The sequence below is a fragment of the Bufo bufo genome, chromosome 5, assembly GCF_905171765.1.
Source record: "Bufo bufo chromosome 5, aBufBuf1.1, whole genome shotgun sequence".
Lineage (NCBI taxonomy): Eukaryota > Metazoa > Chordata > Amphibia > Anura > Bufonidae > Bufo > Bufo bufo.
The window spans coordinates 227,919,252-227,942,879 of record NC_053393.1 but is presented as its reverse complement, the minus strand read 5'-3'; the positions used below and the strand labels follow the sequence as shown (position 1 = coordinate 227,942,879).

The 23,628-nt window shown below is 47.7% G+C and overlaps 1 protein-coding gene across 1 annotated transcript in view; it reads right to left on the bottom strand.

Annotated features, from left to right (window-relative positions):
- The window catches only part of LOC121002474 (mediator of RNA polymerase II transcription subunit 1-like), a 170,057-nt gene that overhangs the window by 46,841 nt on the left and 99,588 nt on the right, over nucleotides 1-23,628 (bottom strand). The window contains exon 9 of the mRNA XM_040433926.1: nucleotides 7,641-7,711. Within this exon, the coding sequence (XP_040289860.1) occupies nucleotides 7,641-7,711 (71 nt within the window). The remainder of the gene's footprint in view (nucleotides 1-7,640; nucleotides 7,712-23,628) is intronic.

Below are 23,628 nucleotides of genomic sequence, written 5' to 3'. Positions count from 1 at the left end.
GGTGATGGTGAGTTCACTAAAAGAGTTCAAGAGGGGCCTGGATGTATTTCTAGAGTATAATGATATTACAGGCTATAGCTACTAGAGAGGGGTCGTTGATCCAGGGAGTTATTCGGATTGCCTGATTGGAGTCGGGAAGGAATATTTTTCCCCTTAAGTGAGGAAAATTGGCTTCTACCATACGGCGTTTTTTTTTTTGCCTTCCTCTGGATCAACTTGCAGGATAACAGACCGAACTGGATGGACAAATGTCTTTTTTCGGCCTTATATACTATGTTACTAAATTCTCTTTGGATAAAGTTATTACGTTATCTTTTTTTAATTGAAAAGTGCAGCAATTTGACCTCTAAGCTGTCCGATTACGAAGGATCATTTTCCTGCCCTCTAGTACTGCATCTAGATTTCTTTTTAGACCTTTTCAATTACCTTATATCATATCTATTGTGTCCGAGAGGACCAACCAATGTTGTGGGGCTTTCATAGATATGCACTAATATGTACAGAAATATGTACAGTAAATTGCCTCTCTTTTTAAAGTGAAAAAGATATGATCAGAATGTCTACCAGTACAGAGAATATAGTATGAAGATTAAAGTGACTGCTAGGTCAACCTTAAAGAGGAACCGGTCACCAAAAAATTGCAAGGCAATCTGAAACACCATGTTACAGAGAAGGAGCTGAGCAGATTGATATATATTTTTGTGGGGGAAAAAAAGTCTGTAAAACCTGTAATTTATACCTTAGCTTTTTCTACCTCCTATGAAAAGCATCCATACAGAATGGAGAAGGAGTTATCTGTGATTGATAGCCAGGGGTGAATTGGGAGCTCAAAGTGGCCTTAGAATAAAACATAGAAGTGGCCCCATGTTGTAGGTGAAGCCAAACTGACAGAAGGTGTGGCCAAACCAAGTAGGTGGGGTTTTTCCCAGGGCAATCTGTAGTTTTTATTGATAACATTTGAAATATGCCTTTTTCGATCATATTTTTAATTTTTTTTTTGGGCAGATGAAGCAATAAAAAAAAGACGAATCCGCAGGTTTAATTCCCCCCCCCCCCTTCCCCATTATGGAGTTCACCATACGGAATAAATACATTTATATTTTAATAGTATGGGCATTTTGTGGGTAACAATGAAAATGATCTATAATTTTTTATTGTTTATTTTTGTTATTAATATGGGGAAATGGGGTTGATTAGAATTTTTCTCAATGTTTCATTTTTAAAAACCTATTTCATCTCTTTCACTTATTTTAAAGTCACCCTAGGGGACTTTAACATGATCATTTGATCACTGTTCCCATAGACTGTACATGTATAGCTGAGGTTGGAAAGAGGTTAAAATGAAAGTCATTCCTTATATAACTAGGACCTTGAGCATTATAATAATGATTGGGAACACTCCTGTGTGTTTAAAAACTTTTCATCATCATCCAAATTGTCACTGGTATTGTACAGTGCATTGTACTAGTATTCCTGTACAATGCACTGGTATCTACATTTCTGTATATCAGACACTGGGATAACAGCAAAAGTCTAATTTATTTAATAATCAAAAATATAATGGAGCAAAATATTTAATAAACACATTTTACCTCTCTACTCTGACGGGAGTAGAGAGGTAAAAATGTTTTAATTTATTTTGCTCCAGAGCATTTGTGTGATTACCAAATAAATCAGTTTTTTGCTGCTACCACCCGGATTTGAACGCCTGAGTTTTGTGTAGACTGCTGCCTTACCAGGAGTGCTACAGAGCACACTGTGACCAGCTCACGGAATGTTTGTAACTAAAATGTACTCCACTAGTGTGGCTATGTATGTGTATGTTAATATATATATATATATTATATATATATATATATATATATATATATATATATATATATATATATATATATATATATAAAGTATTACACTCACCGGTAATCCGGTTTCCTGGAAGTCTCCATGACAGCACAAACTGAGATTGCCTTCCTCTGATAGGACAGGAAAAAGCACACAGAGAGGTTAAAAACCCCACCCCCACCCCTCATCGCCAGTGTATTATAACAGGACTAGGACAAGGGTAGAACGTAAAACTAGCCAAATAGTCTATTGACAAAGAAAAAACAAGGGCGGGACAAAGTTGTGCTGTCATGGGAGACTTCCAGGAAACCGCATTACCGGTGAGTGTAATACTCATTTCTCCCAGTCGTCTCCATGACAGCACAAACTGAGAACTAACAAAGTAACTTAGGGGGGGACTACAGCACTTAGGACTTTACGTCCAAAGGCCAAGTCCTCGTCAGCAAACACATCCACCCTATAATGCTTGGTGAAGGTGTGGGCCCTCTTCCAGGTGGGCTGCCCTGCAGATCTGTTCTAATGAAGCAGAGGCTCTTTCAGCCCAAGAAGTGGAGACCGATCTAACTGAGTGGGCTCTAAGGGATGGAGGAGCCTCTCTACCGGAGGCTTTATAGGCCTCAGAAATGGTGCATCTAATCCAGCGGGATATAGAGCTCTTCGCTGCCTTCCTAGCCTTATTTGGACCTGAAAACTGGATAAATAAATCTTGTCGATACGCCACTCCTCTGTGTGTGTAATAATGAAGAACTGAACGCCTAACATCTAAATTGTGGAATCTAGATTCCTGCTCGTCTTTAGGGTTAGGAAAAAAAGACGGGATAACTATGTCTTGCGACCTATGAAAGGAGGAGACCACCTTGGGGGAGAAAACAGGGGTCTAATTTGAAAATGAGCTTGTCGTCTAGCACCTTGAGGAAGGGTTCCTGTATGGACAGGGCCTGGAGCTCGCAACCCTCCTTGCGGAGGATATGGCCACTAGGAAGATGGTTTTCAAAGTGAGCCACTTAATAGATAGGGGAGAGCAGAGGCTCAAACGGGAACATCTGACAGCCCTAAAAGGACGGTGTTGAGGTTCCATGGTGCAACCATATTCCTGACTCTGGGTTTTAGGTCGATCTGCCGCTTTCAGGAATCTTGCTACCCAGGGACCTCGTAAAGGCTGGTATTATAGAGGGCCCCCAAGGCAGACACCTGAACTCGCAATGTGTTAGGAGCAAGACCCAAATCCAGCCCCATCCTGGAGGAATTCGAGGATAAGCGGGATATTAGGGGTGGACTGGTAGAACCTGACTCCGCCCCAGGAGGCGAACTTCCTCCAAACCTTGAGGTACGCTTTGGAGGTGTTGGACTTCCTACTGAGTAAGAGGGTCTTGACTACTCTTTCAGAGAGCCCTAGCAAGAGGGATTGCTCAGAATCCAAGCTGACAGCTTGAGGAGGTTGGTATTGGGGTGCGGTATGGGACCCTGGGTTAGAAGACCCTCCTCCGCCGGAAACTAATGGGATCTTCCGGGCCTGAGGGACCTGAGGAGCCCGAACCAGCTTCTCCTGGGCCAGAATGGGACCACCAGAATCAGTCTGCACCTTTCGGACTGAAACTTTTGGAGCACTCTTGGGATTACTGGTATCGGGGGAAAGGCGTAGACTAGGCCAGTCGTCCAGCTCTGGGTAAAAGCGTCTATTGCCACACATGGGTCTCTTCGATTGAGGGAGAAGAAATTCTGAACCTTGCGATTCTTTGCTGATGCGAACAGGTCTAGGATGGGATTCCCCCAACGGTCCCGAATCTGTTGGAAAGCGGTCTGGGACAAAGACCACTCGCCTGGATCCAGACTTTGCCGACTGAGGTAATCTGCCTGGAGATTCAGGGATCCCTTTAGATGTACTGCCGCAAGGGATTGTAGATTCCTTTCTGCCCAAAGGAAGATTCGGTCTGAGAGCCTCTGGAGATGACCGTGTCTTGTTCCTCCTTGGTGCTGGATAAATGCCACCGCAGTGGAATTGTCCGAATGGACCAGGACGTGGCGATTTTTGGCCTGTATTTGGATGGACCTGAGACCTTCCCACACCGCACGGAGTTCTCTGTAGTTGGAGGACATCCTTCTCTGGTCCTCGGACCAAATCCCTTGAAAAGTCTCCGAAGCCGTGAGGGCCCCCCAGCCCCAAGAGCTGGCGTCCGTCGTGAGGGAAAACACACTTTCCTGCCTCCATGGAACCCCCGATTCCAGGTTCTTGGTCTTGAGCCACCAGCCCAGTGAAGCCTTTACCTCCCGGGACACTGACAACCCCTGGTCCAGGGATGATCGATACCCGTTCCATTGTTTTAGAACCAGCTTCTGTAAAGGTCTCGTATGGAACTGGGCCCAGGCTACCGCGGGGATGCAGGAGGTGAGATGGCCAGCATTTTCCATGCCCTGCCTTATTGAGCAACGGGACTGCTTGGTGAAGTGGAGGACCCTTGACCTCAGCTTCTGTACCTTTAGCGGAGGGAGAAAAGATTTTTGAAGAACTGAATCCAAGAGAATACCCAGGAATACCTTCCGATGGTCTGGGAACATGTCGGACTTCTCCCTGTTGATCAACCAGCTTAAGTTCTGGAGGCGCGAGAGAACCACTTGTGTCTGTGAAGGAGATCTGAGGTTTCTGCTACTATTAGCAGGTCGTCTAGGTAAGGGACGATTATTATCCCCTCCTTGCTTAGGGAGGCTACGACCTCCGCCATCACCTTGGTGAATATGCGGGGTGCTGATGATATGCTGAACGGGAGGCACTTGAACTGATAGTGGCAAACTGTCCCACCTTGCTCCACCGCGAACCTCAGATATCTTCTGGAACGGACCTGTATTGGGATATGGAAGTATGCGTCGGAGAGGTCTATTGTAGCCATCATAGACCCTCTTTTGATGAGCTTCACCGCTGACTTGACTGTCTCCATCCTGAACTTGTGGTAGGTGATGTGTTTGTTCAGGGGTTTTAAATTTATGATGGTCCGAAAATTGCCATTCGATTTCCGGACCAGGAATATGGGGGAATAGTGACCCCTCCCCAAATCTCTGGCAGGTACCTTTTCTACTGCCCCCAGGCGTAATAAGTTTCTTACGCCCTCGGATAAGGGAGACTCGAGGCCCCTGGTGAGCTTGGTCAAGACGAACCTCTGTGGAGGAAGGGAATCCAGTTCTATAGTGTAGCCATGTTCTACGATGCCTAATATATACGGATCCGTGATGGTTTGTTCCCACGTACTGAACACGTACTGACCGTGAAAGGGTAGAGATATCAGCCTGTTTTTCGATACGGTATCGTCCGACCAGGCTTTAAGCCATAGTACCCATCTGGTGGTATTGGACAGAACCGCCGTGCGGGCAGAAAGCCTAACCGATTCTGCAGCGGCATCGGCAAGGAAGAAAGTAGCCTTCTTCAGAAGAGGAATACTATCCAGGATCTCCTCCCGAGGGGCCCTATTCGCTATATGGTGCTCTAGTTGTTCAAGCCACACTGCGAGTGTACGAGCCACACATGTCGCTGCTACCCCCGGTTTTAGAAGAGCTGCTGTAGCTTCCCAGGTTCTCTTGAGCAGACTCTCGGCTTTCCTATCTAGAGGGTCCTTGAGGCTGCGCTGCGTCCTCAAACGGAAGGACCGTTCGTTTCGCTACCTTAGCGACGGGAGCATCCACCCTGGAATGGCCTCCCAGTCGGCACAGTCCGCTTCGTTGAAGGGGTATCGCCTTTTGAGGCCCCGGGGATAAAGAACCCTTCTCTGGCTTCTCCCATTCTGCCCGTATCATCTTCTGGATATTGTTCGGGACCACCGATTTGTGCCTCTCCCCTAAATCCCCGAAAATCTCCTCCTGGACTGACTTGGATCTCTTAGGGACCTCCATCTTAATAGTAGCCCTAATGGTTCGGATCAATTCTTCTATAACCTCTGGGTTAAAGAGGAATCTCCTGTACTCACTACTTTCTTCCAATTCCTGAGATCTAGCCGAAGTCCCCGCATCTGACAAGACAGTCGGCCGAGTCCAGATCACTCCCGGAGGAGTCCAGGCCTCTGGAAGAGGGTGGTCTGCGGCCCTGACCGGGCTGGGGTATAGGGGAGGCAGGGGGGTCCCTAGCGGCCAACACTGATTGGACCTCCGTTCTGACCAGAGTCTTGATCTCCTCCATGAAGCTAGAGGACTCTGCCTTCACCACGGTAGAGGTGCAGTCCTTACATAGTAACTTGGACCCTGAGGAAGCAAGGCGCTTAGAACAGACGCCGCACTTCCTGGGTCTGGATTTAACGGAGGAGGAAGACTCCTTTTCTCCCTGCAACACCAAGGGAGGAAAGGGTCAACCACTGCAGGGAAAAATAAACAATATGAAAGGGTGCCAGCAGGCTACTCACACCGCCCAGAGTGGTAGGGGGCTCAGGAACCGAGCCAGTGGTGGTAGGGGCGCTCATCTTCGCAGCTCCCGTCCACCTGCGTTGCTGTCAGCAGGTAGGGTGACCGTGGAGACCTCAGATCGGCAGAATCGACTTTCCTTTTTGAATTTGGCGCCGGCCGCGGCCTCTGTGACGTCACGAGGCTGGCCACGCCTCCCGGCGTCTGACGTCATCACCCGGCAACTGGAGGGAAGCGCGTCACTGCGTCGCTCCAGCCGCCCTACCTCACTGCTTTAAGCCCGCCTGGGCCGCCGCAGAGGGAACTTCGCCGGGATCACCATAAGTGAGGGTGACCCGGGCATAGACCGTGCCTGGAGGAGAAAGAGCCGGACCCCGGAACCGACCTCTGGTCTAACGAGTGACACCCCGCCGTAGCAGGGTGAGAAGAAAAAAGTAAAAATAGAAAGCTAGGAAACCCAGAAGGGCTCCCAGCACCTCTCTGGCATGGGGAAATATAGATATAGATAGAGAGAGATAGATAGAGATAGAGAGAGAGAGATAGAGAGAGATAGAGAGAGATAGAGAGATAGAGAGATAGAGAGATAGAGAGAGAGAGAGAGATAGAGAGATAGAGAGAGATATATATAGAGATAGAGAGAGATATATATAGATAGAGAGAGATATACATAGAGATAGAGAGAGAGAGAGAGAGAGAGAGTTTTTTTTGTTTTAAGGATAGCCAAAATGTGTATTGTAATTTATTTTGCTCAATTACATTTTTGTGATTAATTAAATTAGACTTGTATTGTTATCCCAATGTCCTGGTATACAGAGATTTATCTGTAGATACCAGTGCATTGTACATTACTACTAATTATGGTTTTTAGTTAGAGGAATTCTTCTCATAGACAGCAGTGTGCTTTGTAGCACAATTCAGGGGCGTAGCGGACCAGTGGGGCGGTTCATTTCCATGGTGAAGCAGGAAGCCATCCGTTCCTGGCTTTACAGTTCCGCTGGTCTCCATCGCGCTGCTGGCTGTGTGGGAGGAGCTGTGAAAGCCTGGGAATCAAGCCTCCTGCACAGTCAGAAGGCTGTCGACCCACCAGAAAATTCCAGGTAAGGTACATTGCCAATTCCGCTCCCCGTTAATAGCACTGTCTGTATAAGTGTGCATAAGAGACAACTGCCCCACCATCCTGTACCGATAGCACTTCACAGGGCTGCAGATATAAATGTGTAAATTACAGGTTTTACTGAACCCTTTCCAACAAAATTATATATCAATCTGCCCAGCTTCTCCTGCTCTATAACATGGTGCTTTCAGATTGCATTTTCCATGACAGATCCTCTTTTAACTATTATATCATAGATACACAATAGGAAAAAGGGTTAAATGTTACTTAGAAAATACTGTTGCCATGAAGAATGAACATTTACCCCCACTTCTGGGAGACAGGAAGCCTACTTTTCCATGTAGGATTGTGGTTATCCTGTCAATGTCATTGGTACTTCTAAAGAAAGATATAAAAATTAAAAAAATTGTAAGTTTTATATAATATCACACATGTTAGCGCTAATACAATTAGCACAATTCTTCAATGAGCTCAGGGTCACTCATTGAAGTGGCAAAGCCCCTTTATCATGTAGAGAAAGTTAATACAAGGCACTTACTAATGTATTGTTATTGTCCATATTGCCTCCTTTGCTGGCTGGATTCATTTTTCCATCACATTATACACTGCTTGTTTCCATGGTTACGACCACCTTGCAATCCATCAGTTGTGGGTCGTGCTTGCACACCATAGACAGTGCGACATTGACCATGGACCCTTCATAGGCCGGTGCTTTTTTTAATAGTATGCAACCACAGCCACTAATGGATTGCAGGGTGGTCGTAACCATGGAAATGAGCAGTGTACAATGTGATGGAAAAATGAAGGAAGCCAGCAAAGGAGGCAATATGGACAATAACAATACATTAGTAAGTGCCTTGTATTAACTTTCTCTACATGATAAATGCTATTTGTTGAAGTAACAAAACGCCTTTAAGTCTAAGCCCAGGAGTGACCCTGAGCTCATTAAATAATTAATAACCCCTTTAAGTTATGGACAGACAGCAATGATGAATTCATGTTGAATTTCCAAAAATCTCTAGGAGCAATTCCCTTCAACTCACCTTATTTATACCAAACAATTACAATATCGTGAAATATGTTACACAAATTATTTTCATAGTAATACTGTCACGGGGTTCCGAAGGTGCACTCGGTCCCCCATCGCCCGCAGACCTGTTGCTTAGCTTTGGGAATGAGGATCTGTGTTCGACCTCATTCCCAGGGCGGCTTTACTGGCTGGGTGGCTCCCTGCTCCTAAGTCTGCCTTGAGCGCCGAGCTGATCACTCGGTGCTCGACTGGTTGGTCTGTCGGTCATGTGACGCTGGCCACGTCACATGACCCTCACTCGCCACTATAAATACAGGCAGCCTGCTGGCTACAGGTTGCCTGTTAATTTCTAGGTTCCTGGCTATTTGTTGACTGCTGAATACTTACCTGATCCTGTTCCTTGACCATCCTTTTGCCTGATCCTCCTGTACTGCGCATCCGTCCTGGTATTGTGACCTCGGCTCCCACCTGACTACTCTCTTAGGACTCCTCTTGTACTTCTCTGCTCTCCTGGTATTTGACCCCGGCTTCTCCTGACCATTCTTTGCTTAATCCTTTGTACTTTGTAGCTTTCCTGGTATTGACTCGGTCCGTTCACGTCCTGTTTGTCTGTCTGTCATCCCTGCACTTATTCCAAGTTAGGGATTGCCGTCCAGTTGTCCCCTGTCATTAGGACTCGCGAGGAAAGTAGGCAGGGCCAGGGGTAAGGGTGGAGCGCAGTGGTCACTTCCCTTCTCCCCTGTGTGTGTGTGTACGCGACCGTTACAAATACAAATGAATGAATACATTACAAATAATTAACTTACTTCACTGACTGTAATGCGCATAAGTGGAAAGAATATGAGAAATTCCAACACTGAGATGAAGATGGATACAGAATTGGACATCTGAAACTTATTTTGTTAACACATAGATAATACATCAATTGGGCCAATATATCTGGATACCTTGTTAACATATTTCATAGATAACGATATGAAGATATAGGGAAGATAGTTTGGATATCTGCCACAAACATACAGACTCTAAAAAGTAGTATTAAATGAACGAAGCACCAATTCCTATAAACTGGCACCTGCGACTTCATTGGCAACTAGAAACAGAAACATTTATCTTGTTTTATGCTTTTAAAATAATTTATTGTTGTTAAGAACATATTCTTGAAAAGGTTTTTCCAAGATTTAATAACAGATGATCTATATCCTAAAATTAGGTCACGATGTGAGGTGAAAGGTCGATCCTGACCTCTCCTCTGATTACTCAGTGGTCTCAATATTATACCATGTTAGACTCAGTCTACCAAGTAATATGTAACTTTTATTTATTCCCGTAAAATAAATGAGACAATATAAATTCAAATTCTTTAGTACACACTTCCTTAAGGGAGTTTTTTTTGTAGTTTGCCCTGTTCACCTCATTAAATTGCGGGGGAATCGCCTAACAGGATTCTCTATGCTTGAGTGCTCTACATTAAGCTTACTGACCCCTATCAGCTAGTCTGTAATGGGGGAAAAGCTAACAGGCTGTAGTCAGAGCACTCGCCCTGAGATAGGTCATCAGTATCTGATAGGTGGGTGTCTGATGCCTGGGACCCTTGCCAATCAGCTGTCCTGTGAGCGGCGCAGCCTTCTCCATGCTCACCCCCATTTACTTCAATGGGGCTGAGCTGTGTTCAGGCCACATGACTGATGAACATGTCGTCACTGGCCTAGAAAAAGCTGAGAGAAGGCAGAAGTGCTACATTGAGCGCTGCCGCCTTCTCAGGCAGCTAATCGGTGGATGTCCGGGTGTCTGACCCCCACCGATCAGATACTCATGACCTAGCCTGAGGATAGGTCATCAGTTATAAAGTCTCGGAAAACCCCTTTAAATGTAACTAGCCAAAATGCAATATGTCTATCACTCAATGTATTGTTAAAGAAGTATTCCCATTATAGGTATAATTTATATGTCACCACTGCCTGATATTATAATTATAATAGGATTATTATTATTATTATTATTATTAAATAATAATAATAATAATTTTTGCAAGGTGCTGAGGAATATGTTGGTGCTATAAACTCAGAAGGTTTATGTACAAAGTCAAATAAAGCAACAAACAAGTCAACAATTAATACAAGACGAATGAGGGCCCTACTCACAAGAGTGTAAAAGCTGTGAGGAGATGAGGTGACAGAAAACGTAAAAAGTGCTCTTTGTACAATAGTCCAGCCACCTTAACAAAATAGGGGTCCAGATATAAAGCTGCATGAGCAAGTCAACAGCTGATATCTGTGTAGCTTTTGAGTGGATTAGATCTGGTGGATACTGTGGAAGATGTATCAGGATGTTAAGAATGAAGTTGAAGAAGGCAGGGTAAATGGAGAAGATTTCGATTAGATTAGATGATGCAATAGGCTACCCTAAAAAGATGGGAAGTAGCTAAAGCAGAAGCTTAAATTTATAAAATTTGGGTCCACACTAATAAATATAATTTTATAAAATTTATGCTTTTGATACTATAGGGAGAACGGACCTACTCCCTGATCTTGGGACTTCAGCTTTGATTAACTCTAGAAAGCACACACAAAATTTTCTGGTTATTAGTTAAAGCAGAAGATGTTGCGCATTAACCTAATAACTTGGGGTTGGGCATTCCAGAGAACTGGTGCAGCTCGTGAGAAGTCTTGGAGACGAGAGTGAGAAGTCTAGATTATGGTGGATGTTAGTTTTAAATCATTTGCAGAGGGTAGAGCACGGCTAGGGTGGCAGGCAGAGATTAGAGGGAAAATATAGGGAGGTGCAGCACAGTGGAGAGCTTTATGGGCGAGAGAGAAGTTTAAATAAATTCCTATACTGTATGGTGACCAGTGTAATGACTGGCACAGGACAGAGACATTGTAATAGTATCAGGTAGATGAGTGTTGAGGAAGGGTGGCAGGTATATTATATATATATATATATATATATATATATATATATACATGCCTACTGGGGCATGCATATATGTATATATTAGCGGTGCATAATGTTCCCCTCAGAGGGCGATGTGCGCAGATGTGCCCAGCACCTGCGCCCATCCTCCTCTGATATTCCCCAGGGGCTCATTCATGCCCCTGTGGGAATTCATATGTATGTGCCCCCTTAATATATGCCCCCTTACTATATAGTTATATTGCCCCCTTATATATATATATATGCCCCCTATGTGTATCCATTCATATATGTTTATGGATGTGCCTCAAGCATCCATAAACATATATGGCAGTTGCTCGGGTGCCCCCGCTCAGATGAGTCTGCTGGGGGTGGTGGAGGAGACCGACAGTTGGACAATTATGCCCAGCGTCGGCCTCTACAAAGGACAGAGGATCAATAAGATCCTCTGCCCTTTGTCACCATCTCCGGCCGCGCCGGAGATGATGCTCCTAACAGAGACATGGGAACAAAGAGTTCCCATGCCCCTGTGAGTGGCTGACCTTCGGCGGAGGGGTGTGGTCATTGAGGGCAACTCGAAGTGCAACAATGCCCTCTGGCCAGTTAAGAAAAGGGACACAAACGCATGGAGGCTGACCATAGACCTCCGTGTCCTTAACAAATACACCCCAATGTCAGCCCCAGTGGTGGCCCAAACTCCTGACATCATGGCCAGAATAAGTGGCGAAAGCCGCATATTCTCGACCATCGATGTTGCCAACGGGTTCTTCTCCATCGAACTCACGGAGTCGTGTCGATACAAATTTGCTTTTACGGTGGGGGACAAACAGTACATGTTTGCGGTACTGCCCCAGGGGTTCCATAGCAGCCCCGCGTATTTCCATCAGGCATTGACGGCTGTACTGAGTGTGTTCTCACGGCCGGAATGCCTCCTACAATACGTGGATGACCTGCTTTTGCATACAGAAACCATGGAGGAACACTTGGTTCTGTTGAAAGAGCTGCTGGGACTCCTGGCAAAGTCAGGACTCAAACTGAGTCCCCATAAGGCAAATTTGGCTAAAGCGGAGGTAACTTTCCTTGGGGTCCAAATTTCCTGTGGAACCAAAGGAATCATGACGTCCCGTGTGGAAGCCATGGTAAAGTTACCCAGGCCTGGCACCCTTCAGGATTTGAGAAAATTCCTGGGGGTTGCCAACTTCATGAGGGAGTTCATAGAGGATTTTCGCGGCCAAAGCGAAACCTCTCTACGAACTCCTTCGAGGAGAGGAACCCTCAATCAAAGGGTGGTCCGATGCGCAGGAGGAGGCCTTTTCAACCCTGAAAAGGGACCTCTCCTCGGCGCCTGTGTTGGCCACTCCACATTCAGATGGGGAAATGGCCATACAGGCGCATGCAGGGATGGAGTCTATCTCAGCGGTCCTTGTACAGAAAGTAGGTTACGAGACCAGACCGCTGGATATTTCTCCAGGCTGCTTTCGCCCGTCGAACGAGGGTTCGATGAATGCGCCAAGCAATTGGCAGCCATACACTATGCTGTTAAGACCACAGAGCATATTGTTGGCTTCTGGCCCCTCACTTTGCAGACTCCACATTCACCGCTGACCCTTTTGCTCCGTGATACTCTCCCTGGAGTCTCCCAACAGAGATTCGGGAGATGGATCATGGATCTCAGCGGCCGGAATCTGCAGGTGGACCACAAGGCCAAGTATGTTCTGTCCCAGTTGCTGAACCTGACTGGAACTGAACATGACTGTGGCCAACCGGTAATTGACGACTCTCCACAGATGTTCAGGACTGACAAGCATCCAGATGACAGAGTCATCTTTGTTGATGGCTCTCGGTTCTATCTGCATGGGGAATATGTCACAGGTTTTGCTGTGCTGGATGAGACCACTGGTACCCAGAGTCTTGTCCGGTTACCAGGTCACATGTCAGCACAGCGGGCAGAGCTGGAGGCTGTTAAAGAGGCTCTGCTTCTTCACCCTCCAGGGAAACGAGTTATATATAGCAACAGCGCATATGTAGTTCGCTCCCTCACATTGCACCTGGACGTTTGGAAGAGAAGAGGATTTGTGGACAGCCAGAGCAAACCTCTGGCTCATGTGTCAGTCCTGAAGGAGCTGTGGGAGTGGGGTATGGCACACGTGGCGGAAGCAGCCATCATCAAAATCCCGGCGCATCAGAAAGGGGACGAACCTTTGACAGCAGGTAACAACCAGGCAGACGAACTGGCAAAACTAGCAGCAGTGTCTGGGACCTTTAGGGAACCAGGCACTGAGCCACTGCCCGCATACCGGATTGCAGCACATACCCATCTGATTGACAGCCCGGTGTCATTCGAGGAGGAACAAGCTAAGGATCCTCTTCTAATGACACACATCCAAGTACCACAGCATCCCTGGTCCTTACAACAGGTGATGCTGTGTTACGACACCGGTACACAGTCGCTTCCTCTCCCGGTGGTTCCACAGCATCTGCAAGCAGAGCTGACGCGGTTGAACCACCAAATGTTTGGACATCTTGGCCGGAATAAGCTCTTGCCTCTCCTGAGAGACAAATTGTACTGGCCTGGAATGTCCAACACAGTAGAGGACGTTATGCAACAGTGCCTGGTGTGTGCTCAGGTTAACCCAAGGGCGTCTGCCCTGAAGCCGGTGTTACAGCGGGTTCCTCCTGCTGATGGTCCATGGTCCGCTATCCAAATTGATTTCATCGGTCCTTTGCCAACTGGGAGTCGTAACTGTCGTTACGCCCTGGAGGTAGTGGATGTCTTCTCAAAGTGGGTAGAAGCCATCCCTACGGTCAATGATTCGGCCTCCACCACTGCCCGTGTTCTCTGGGAACAAGTTCTGTCATGATGGGGGATCCCCAGATTGATAGAATCCGACAGAGAGACTCATTTCACGGATAAGGTCATGAAAGCGCTTTGTGGTCTCCTAAACATAAAGCAAAGGTTTCATGTCCCTTACCACCCTCAGTCAGCGGGCATCGTGGAGCGGATGAACCGGACCATCAAAACCCGGCTTTCCAAGGCACTGCTGGAGAAAGGTTCCTCTTGGGTAATCTCCCTTCCAGCTGTGCTAATGGGTATCCGAGCCACAGAGGCCTCTAGTACCGGTATCTCCCCATTTGAACTCATGACCGGACGTAAGATGCCCCTATGTCTACCAAACAAACCCCAAGTGTCGGAGCCCACGAAGAACGCCATCGCCAGAGACTTGTTTCTTCAACAGGTTCAGCAGAACCTGAAGGAGTTACTGCCTCATGCAGCTATACGGTTACACAAACCGTATCTACAGGGGGAAACGCCTATGCCCTCTGTAGGAGAAATGGTAATGGTGAAAGTCTTTCGTCGGGTCGGCCCATGGGACGCAAACTGGCAGGGACCGTACAAGGTCCTTGAAGTGATGGGGGACACCATGCTGAAGGTACAAAGGCCTATCACAAGCAAGAAGAAATCCTGTAGACGCCAGGAAGTTTTTTGGATTCACATCGACCAGGCCAAAGCCACCCGAGCCTCCCCAACTCAATAACGCATACCGTTCCGAGTTGGGTGAGGGGGGAAGGGGAAGGGCTTGGTGGGTCGAGTGTGAATCCAATCCACTTAACACATTCCATCTCATTGCAGAACACAAGAGGGAGACACTCCATGGGACCACACTGTCAGGGAAGAGCTAGGCATTCTCTGAATGAGATACGTATCCAGCTTGTGACACTAGTGGTAAGCATGTTGATGGCGGGCTCAGCCTCTTCAGGGGAGGACCTGGGGACTAATATTGGTATGGCCAGCATATCACTTGATGGACCCGGCCTTTTAATGGTGGAATGTTTGGATGGCAAAATCCTGGAACCATACAAGAAAGTTACCTTTACACCAGGTCAATGGTGTCTGTATGGTTTCCAGAGAGAGGGTTTTGCCAATGGTGTAATTCAGCATTATACCCCGGTGAAGAATGTGTCTGCCATACAACATGACTTGCACGCCCTCTGTCTCAAGGAATACAGGCATTTTCAGGACTTGGACCCTGTACCTAGCAAATCCTTAAGATGGGTGTCTAGGAATCCACACTTGCACCCTTACCAGCAAGTGAGAGCCAACACTACCACAGTGTTGTGTACCAAGGAGGGTTTGCTGAGTCCTGAAGATGTCACTGGGGCAGAGTACAGCGGTTGGTATATCCTGAAAGCTACCTTCCTAGGGAAGGATAGCAGAGACGGGTTGAGGGTTAGGACATATTTCGATAGGCCCATTCCGGTAAAAGGCACCCTGAAGGCTTATTGTATGTTGAGGGATTCCCAGATGATTATCACCAGGGAATCCAGTTATGTACAGGGTCATGTATCCACAGATTATGTGCGAACCAGCATAATGATGTTAAAGTTAAACTGCAGTGACTCTGATCAGGCCATTTGGAATGATCAGAGTGGTCCGGTAAAACTGGAGGGTTTGTATCGAGCCACAGTTTTAAAGGTACGGACCGATGCCAAGGACCCAAGGTATGCGCAGTTAGAGGGGTCTCCATCCATACGGTCTTTCATGATCACGATCATGAGAGACAACTGCGTTCCTGAGGTGACGAGATACTATTTCGTCACCTATGCCCACTGGGAACAGGATACCCAGATGGTGATGTTGGACACGAATCCCTGGAGGTGGGATTTAGTGTGCAATGGGGTGGACACCCCTACAGTGGATGTATGGATGGATGGTACCCCTATGACTGAGGAATACCGGGGTAGGTATGTGTCTTCCGATTGGACAGACCCCAGGGGCAGGGACATTAACATCAATATAGATGGTTCATTCAAGTGGCCTTTTTGCGAGGCAGCCGACGAAGGGTGCTGGACCTTTACTCAATGGGTCTATCTGTCTCAAACCAAACCAGTAGGGAAACTAGTGTTACAGGCTGGAGAAGACGAACAATGGTATCCATTCAAAGGACGGGGACGGGTCTGTGTTACTATAGTAAGGGTCCCCTACGAAACAGAAGGTCTCCAACCAGTAAGACCACATTCGGACTCTTGCACCACCCCTATCCATCAATTGGCAGACCCTGTAGCTCCTCAACTGTCATCCCCCTGGAAGATCATCACGGATGCAAAATTCATCCTGTTTACCTGGAGAATTTCCGTAGATGACTTCCGAGTTGATCACTGGGATCACAGGTGTGAGGAGTTCGTTAGGAACCAAATTGACATGGTAAGAGGTTGGATAGAGGCGGGGCAAGAGGTCAGGAAAGACGACTCTCGACTCAGGAAGAACAGGGGGAGGAGAGACCTGGTGGCTATGGGACTTGGCGGAGGTGCTTTGGGAGTGGGTGCCCTGAACACTATGGACATGGAAGTCCTGAGAAGTAAGCTTGGGGAGGTTGCGCGACACGCCGGGGAAGGATTCAAGACCCAGATTGATGTAGATCACATCTTAGAGGGTTTACAACACTCGCACATTGATGCCACTACCTCTCTATCTTCTGCTATACGTGAGAAGTTTAGGAGGTTAGTTGTGGGTCTTTTGGAGGAGCAGGATCGGGCTCAGCTTGCTCTGGCGTGTACGCAGGTCCAAAGTGAACTCTCGGACAACCTTAAACATATTGTCACGGCACTTCACAACGGCCCCTTCCCATTCAACCTCCGTCAGCGAATAAGTCCACTGATTTCTCCTTTTGCCATTAATCACACCAACTGGTGGGTGGTTCAGTGGCATGGATGTCTAAATTTAACCTGCACTGCTTCGTCCCCGGCACCTGTATCCGGTAGCATCAGACAAGGATACAGTGTCATCAATCTAGGAACGATGATTAACAACCAGACGGTGCTTCATCCCCAGCTCCCCTCGGGCGTTCTAACCTATGAGGAGGGCCATCCCTCTTTGTTTGATATGGAGGGATGTCGGATAAGGGAGAATGGCATCCTCTGTCAGGGTAGTCGGGAGCGGATGCTCAGAAAACCAGTGTTGGAACACCGAAGGGTCCTGTGAGATGAAGGCCAACCCAATGCCCTCATCCTCTTTGAAATATTTGGGGCAGGGGTATTGGTGTTGGTACCAAGGGAGTGATCCATCGTATGCAATTTTTGGGCTTAACTGTACCGAACGAGGAACACTCCGCCCCGGAGCGTACTGCACCCTTAGTCCCGTTTTAGGTTTTGAACGTCGCAGAGCAGCAGGGAAGAACCCCGATTACCCCAGAGAAAAGACTTGACATCCGCCCCGATGTTCCTGTAAGACTTCAGAAGATTCCTCTTGGCTTCGGCAAAGAACTTAGACATCTCCTGATGGATTTCAGCCAAGAGGAAGAGATCATACAACGTCTTCGGGAGACGGAGAAGCAAGCCACTATTCAACTCACCCATGACCGAACAAAGATTATCGCGGTTGCCACAGCATTGAACAAGGACTCAAAGGTTTCGTGGTGGGAGAGTCTTTTCGGATACAGTCCTAAGGCAACGTCATTTTTCAATTTATTGATTCACCCGGTGATAGTGCTTCTGGTTCTGGTTGGACTCATGTACCTTGGACTATGGTGGATGTATCGGAGAGTCAAGAGACTAACGGACCAACTAAACCAGAACCAGACGGCACTTCACAAAAACAACCGCCGAAGGCTCAGGACTTAACTTTACAAAGAGTCCTGAGGCCTAATCGCCCAAAGGACAGGACAATTGGACTGAACTCTTGGGTTTAGGGGGGTTGGGGGTTATTGTGCAAATAGGTGTCACGACCGCTATCCCAGCAGCAGTCGTGTCGCACCAGACGGAGGGGAAGGGGGACCCTTATCTACGGATGGGAAATAGAATGGCCACCCCTGACTAACCCTAAGCTGGCACCTGTCTGCCCTGATACCCTAGACGGGGTGTGAACCCGTGCGGCGAGCAGGATGCCTAAACCCTCAGTCGCCCTAACAAGACTGGACTGGGGAAAGGCCGATGGGAGCGCTAGTCACCATCACTCACGTCTAGGAAAACAACAGGGGAAGACAGCAACAAACAAACAACAGCAGAGATAGACTTATCAAGTCACGAGCAGAGAAGGCGATCCCAAACACGACAGTCCACGCCGGACAAGAGCTCCACAGCAACACCATCAAACGATCTCCTTCCAAGGTCAGAGTAGCACTGGAAGTAAGGACTATATCTGGCAATGACTGCAAGTGAAAGTGAAACTAATATAGTAGCTGGGAGTGGCAGACAGGACTCACCAGAGGAGGATGCCTACAAACTCCCAGTCAGGACAAAAAGGTTCACAAGGCAAAACCCAGATGACATACCCTGAACCACGGAGCAAACTCACAAGCTATCGCGAGTAGAAAGTCGCTGCAACCTTCTCCTCCCAGACCTGTCTGGATCAGTCACAGTCGTGACAGTACCCCCCCTTTCTATGAGGGGCCCCTGGACCCTCAAGACCAGGCCTCTCCGGATGGGAGCTATGAAAAGCCTGAATGAGTCTGTCCGCTTTTATCTCTGATGCTGGAACCCACATTCTCTCTTCGGAACCATAACCTTTCCAGTGCACCAGGTACTGAAAAGAGCGGCGAACATATCGTGAATCAACAATCTTTTCTACCTGAAACTCAAGACTGCCATCAACAACCACCGGTGGAGGCGGTAGTGGCAATGGTTCAGGAGGTTCTACATATCTCTTAAGCAGAGATCTGTGGAAGACATTATGGATCCTTAGAGTCTGAGGTAGCTCCAGACGAAAAGCCACCGGGTTAATGATCTTAATTACCCTATAAGGACCAATAAATCTCAGACCTAATTTCCACGAGGGAACCTTCAACTTGATATTTCTGGTAGACAACCACTCCAAGTCATTCACCCCAAGGTCCAGACCTTCAGAGCGCCTCCTATCAGCCACACGTTTGTATCTACCACCCATTCTCTTCAAACTTTCTTGCACACTCTGCCACACTGAAGAAAGTGAAGACGCAAATCGTTCCTCCTCGGGAATCCCAGACGGCCCCCCAGTGGCGTAGGGATCGCCATAGCAACCATAGCAGTGGCTATGGGGCCCTACGCCACTGGGGGCCCGTCCGGATCGCATTCTTTTTTTTATTTTATTATTATTATTTTTTTATTAACACACACACACAGGCACTGGCAGCCAGGCCCGACCGCCCGCCCAATGTAGTGGGTGGGGCGTGGGTGGTCCGCGGCTCAGGCCTGGCTGGGGGGGAAGCCGCGTCAAGTCAGGACTCAGGACTGGAGCAGGCGGGCCCGGGGCAGAAGATGAGGTAGGTGGTGGAGGGGGCCGGAACAGGGGCGTACCCATAGGCGTGCGCACGAGGTGTGCCTGGGCACAGCCTAATCACACCCCTGTGCTCCGTCTCCTGCACTGCCAGCCATGCACGTGCGGCGTGACGGAGTGAATGACGTCACGTTACGCTGCCGCCGGCTGCCTATTTTGAATGTGAAGAGCGGGAGCCTGCCTGCCCGCCCGCGCCCAGTGTGCCTAATTGATCTTCAGGATGTGTCATCAATACAGAAGTGAATGGATTCTGATCTTTTGTGCACTGCCAGCAGTCTGCCACAGTAAAAAGAAAAAGTCTGGCGTGGAGAGGAGTCCTGACTGTCCCCAGTAAGTTAGTGAAGTGTCAAGTGATAGATAAGGATTATTAGATAGTAGTATACATACTAGTACATACTTTGCACAAGTTTATTATTTACAACTTAAAGGGAACCTGTCACCAAAAAATACTATTAACAGCTTAATAAGCGATTTTTTTTGGTGACAGGTTCCCTTTAAGTTGTAAATAATAAACTTGTGCAAAGTATGTACTAGTATGTAGTACCTTATAGTGCTGCATAGTAGTTTCCTAATGCACTTTTTCTTCATTTAGCCGCATCTAGCCTCCTTGAGAAATCAATGTTTTATTCAGTCGCTGCCCCCTGCTTCAAGTCAGGTTTGAAGTCAAGGGGGCAGCGGCCTAGGCGTCTCCAATCCTGCTCTCCCCGCCGCCTTTATTGACACGCCGGATCTCAGTGCCGGGACCGCGCTCCCAGCCCGCATGCGCAGTAAAGGGCTGCTGTAGCCTGTAACGCGATCCCGGCTCCGGCTCGTACATTCAGCCGGCTTCAGTTTCGCTACTGCACATGCGCCCAGCATCTTCTGTAACTGCGCTAGTATGTAAGGCTGGCGGGCGCATGCGCAGTAGCGAAACTGAAGCCGGCTGAGTGTACGAGCCGGAGCCGGGATCGCGCTACAGGATACAGCAGCCTTTTACTGCGCATGCGGGCTGGGAGCGCGGTCCCGGCACTGAGATCCGGCGTGTCAATAAAGGCGGCGGGAAGAGCAGGATTGGAGACGCCTAGGCCGCTGCCCCCTTGACTTCAAACCTGACTTGAAGCACGGGGCAGCGGCTGAATAAAACATCGATTTCTCAAGGAGGCTAAATGAAGAAAAAGTGCATTAGGAAACTACTATGCAGCACTATAAGGTACTATTAACAGCTTAATAAGTGATTTTTTGGTGACAGGTTCCCTTTAAGCTCACTTACATAAGGAACGCGGGGTCCGTCTTACAATAGTTGTCAACCTCCACCCCCTGTTGGGGGTCAGTCACTGTCAGGGACACTGTTATGAAGGGGGGGGGGGGGGCCCATAAATTTTTTTTGCTATGGGGCCCATGCATTTCTAGCTACGCCCCTGCGCCCCCCCCCCCCCTCACTAAACGTACAAAACTGAGGATGGAAACCATACACACCAAAAAATGGTGACTTATCGGTGGATTCTTGACGACTATTATTAATGGCAAACTCGGCTAACGGTAAATAAGATGACCATTCCTCCTGATTTTCGGAAACAAAGCATCTCAAATATGTCTCTAGGTTTTGATTGGTACGTTCAGTCTGACCGTTGGACTGTGGATGGAAAGATGAAGAAAACGACAGATGAACCCCTAAACGAGAACAAAAAGCTTTCCAAAATTTAGAAACGAATTGGGTACCACGATCCGAAACAATATCGGAAGGGACCCCGTGAAGCTTCACGATGTGGTCAATAAAAACCTGAGCCAGTGTGTTAGCATTAGGCAATGCGGCAAGAGCAATAAAGTGCACCATTTTGCTGAATCTGTCAACAACTACCAGAATAACAGTCTTCCCCGCTGATACTGGTAGATCCGTAATGAAATCCATTGACAGGTGCGTCCAAGGCCTGTTGGGGATGGCCAGAGGTAAAAGACGCCCTGCCGGACGAGTATGATCTACCTTAGATCGAGCACAGGTAGCACATGCAGACACAAAATTCAACACCTCCTGGCGCCATTTAGGCCACCAGAACCGACGAGACACTAACTCAGAGGTTGCCCTACTACCTGGGTGTCCTGCCAGTGTGGAGTTATGGTGTTCTTTTAGTATCTCCAGTCGTAAATTTTCTGGCACAAACAGTTTACCAGAGGGGCAGGAGGCCGGGGCGTCCCCCTGAGCTTCCAACACCCTCCCCTCCAAACCTGAGTGTAATGCAGAGACCACCACCCCCTTTTGCAAAATGGGCTCTGGTACCTCAACATCACCCCCTCCAGGAAAACTTTGAGACAATGCATCCGCCTTAGTATTTTTTGCCCCCGGGCGATAGGTTATTACAAAATTAAACCTAGTAAAAAATAACGACCACCGAGCCTGTCTAGGGGTGAGACGTTTAGCAGACTCCAGATATAATAAGTTTTTGTGACCAGTAATCACCGTGACGGGATGAACCGCACCCTCCAAAAAATGACGCCACTCCTCAAAAGCCAACTTAATAGCCAAAAGTTCCCTGTTGCCAATATCATAGTTCCTTTCTGCAGTAGACAATTTCTTCGAAAAGAAAGCACACGGACGCCATTCACCAGGGGACGGGCCCTGAGATAGTACCGCTCCCACCCCCACCTCTGATGCGTCAACCTCTACAATAAAAGGAAGCGAGACATCTGGCTGTACGAGAATAGGGGCCGAGGTGAATCTCTCCTTCAGAGATGCAAAGGCAGTTTTGGCTGCATGTGACCATTTGGAAAAATCGGATCCCTTTCGGGTCATGTCCGTCAGTGGTTTGACCACCAAGGAATAGTTCTTTATAAACTTTCTATAAAAATTGGCAAACCCCAGGAAGCGTTGCAATGCCTTCAGGTTCTCAGGCAGATCCCAGTCTATAATCGCCCGGACTTTCTCTGGATTCATGCGGAAACCTGAATCTGACAACACATACCCCAGAAATGGCAGTTCTTTTACGGCGAACACACATTTTTCTAACTTAGCAAACTATTTGTTGGCCCTTAATATCTGCAGCACTTGTCTCACATGGATCTTATGTGTATCCAGACCCGGGGAATAAACCAGGATGTCATCAAGATATATCACAACAAATCTCCCGATAAGGTGACTAAAAATATCGTTGACAAAATGTTGGAATACCGCAGGCGCATTAGTAAGACCAAATGGCATGACCAGATTTTCATAATGCCCTTCCGGAGTATTAAAAGCCGTCTTCCACTCATCCCCCTCTTTGATGCGAACCAGGTTATAGGCTCCTCTGAGATCCATTTTGGAGAACCATTTAGCACCAGCAACCTGATTAAAGAGGTCGGGAATGAGAGGAAGAGGATAGGGATCTCGGATAGTTATCCGGTTTAATTCCTGGAAATCCAGGCAAGGACGTAGGCCCCCATCTTTCTTTTTAACGAAAAAGAACCCTGCAGCCACCGGTGAAGAAGAGGGTCTGATGTGTCCCTTAGCCAAACTCTCCGAAATATAATCTTTCATAGCCTTCCTCTCCGGGCCGGAAAGATTGTATAACCGGGTTTTAGGTAGTTTTGCCCCAGGTAATAGATTAATCGGGCAATCATATGGACGATGAGGTGGTAACCCCTCACAACCCTTCTCAGAGAACACATCCATAAAATCTGACAGAAAGGCAGGTAAAGATGTTACAGAGAGTGTAGAGCACCTACTACTCAAGCAGTTGTCCTTACAATGTTCACTCCACTCCACAATCTCCCCGGCCTGCCAATCCACAACTGGATTGTGAGTCACCAACCAGGGAAGCCCCAATACCATAGGAGCCGGAAGACCGTCCAGGACATAACAAGAGATATGCTCTTTATGGAGGTCCCCTACCTGCAGATGGATATTATGGATGATCTGAGTTAACTCTCTCTGAGTAAGAGGGGAGGAGTCGATGGCAAACACAGGAATAGTTCTGAATACCGATTCCGGAGTTAAACCCAGAGCCTGAGCAAACCGTGAATCCACCAAGTTGACCCCCGCCCCACTGTCCAAAAAGACGGAACAGATCTCAGTCTTCTTGCCCGCCTCAACGGTAGCGGACAACAAAAACTGAGACATGCGTATGGAGGAAACGAATACGCCCA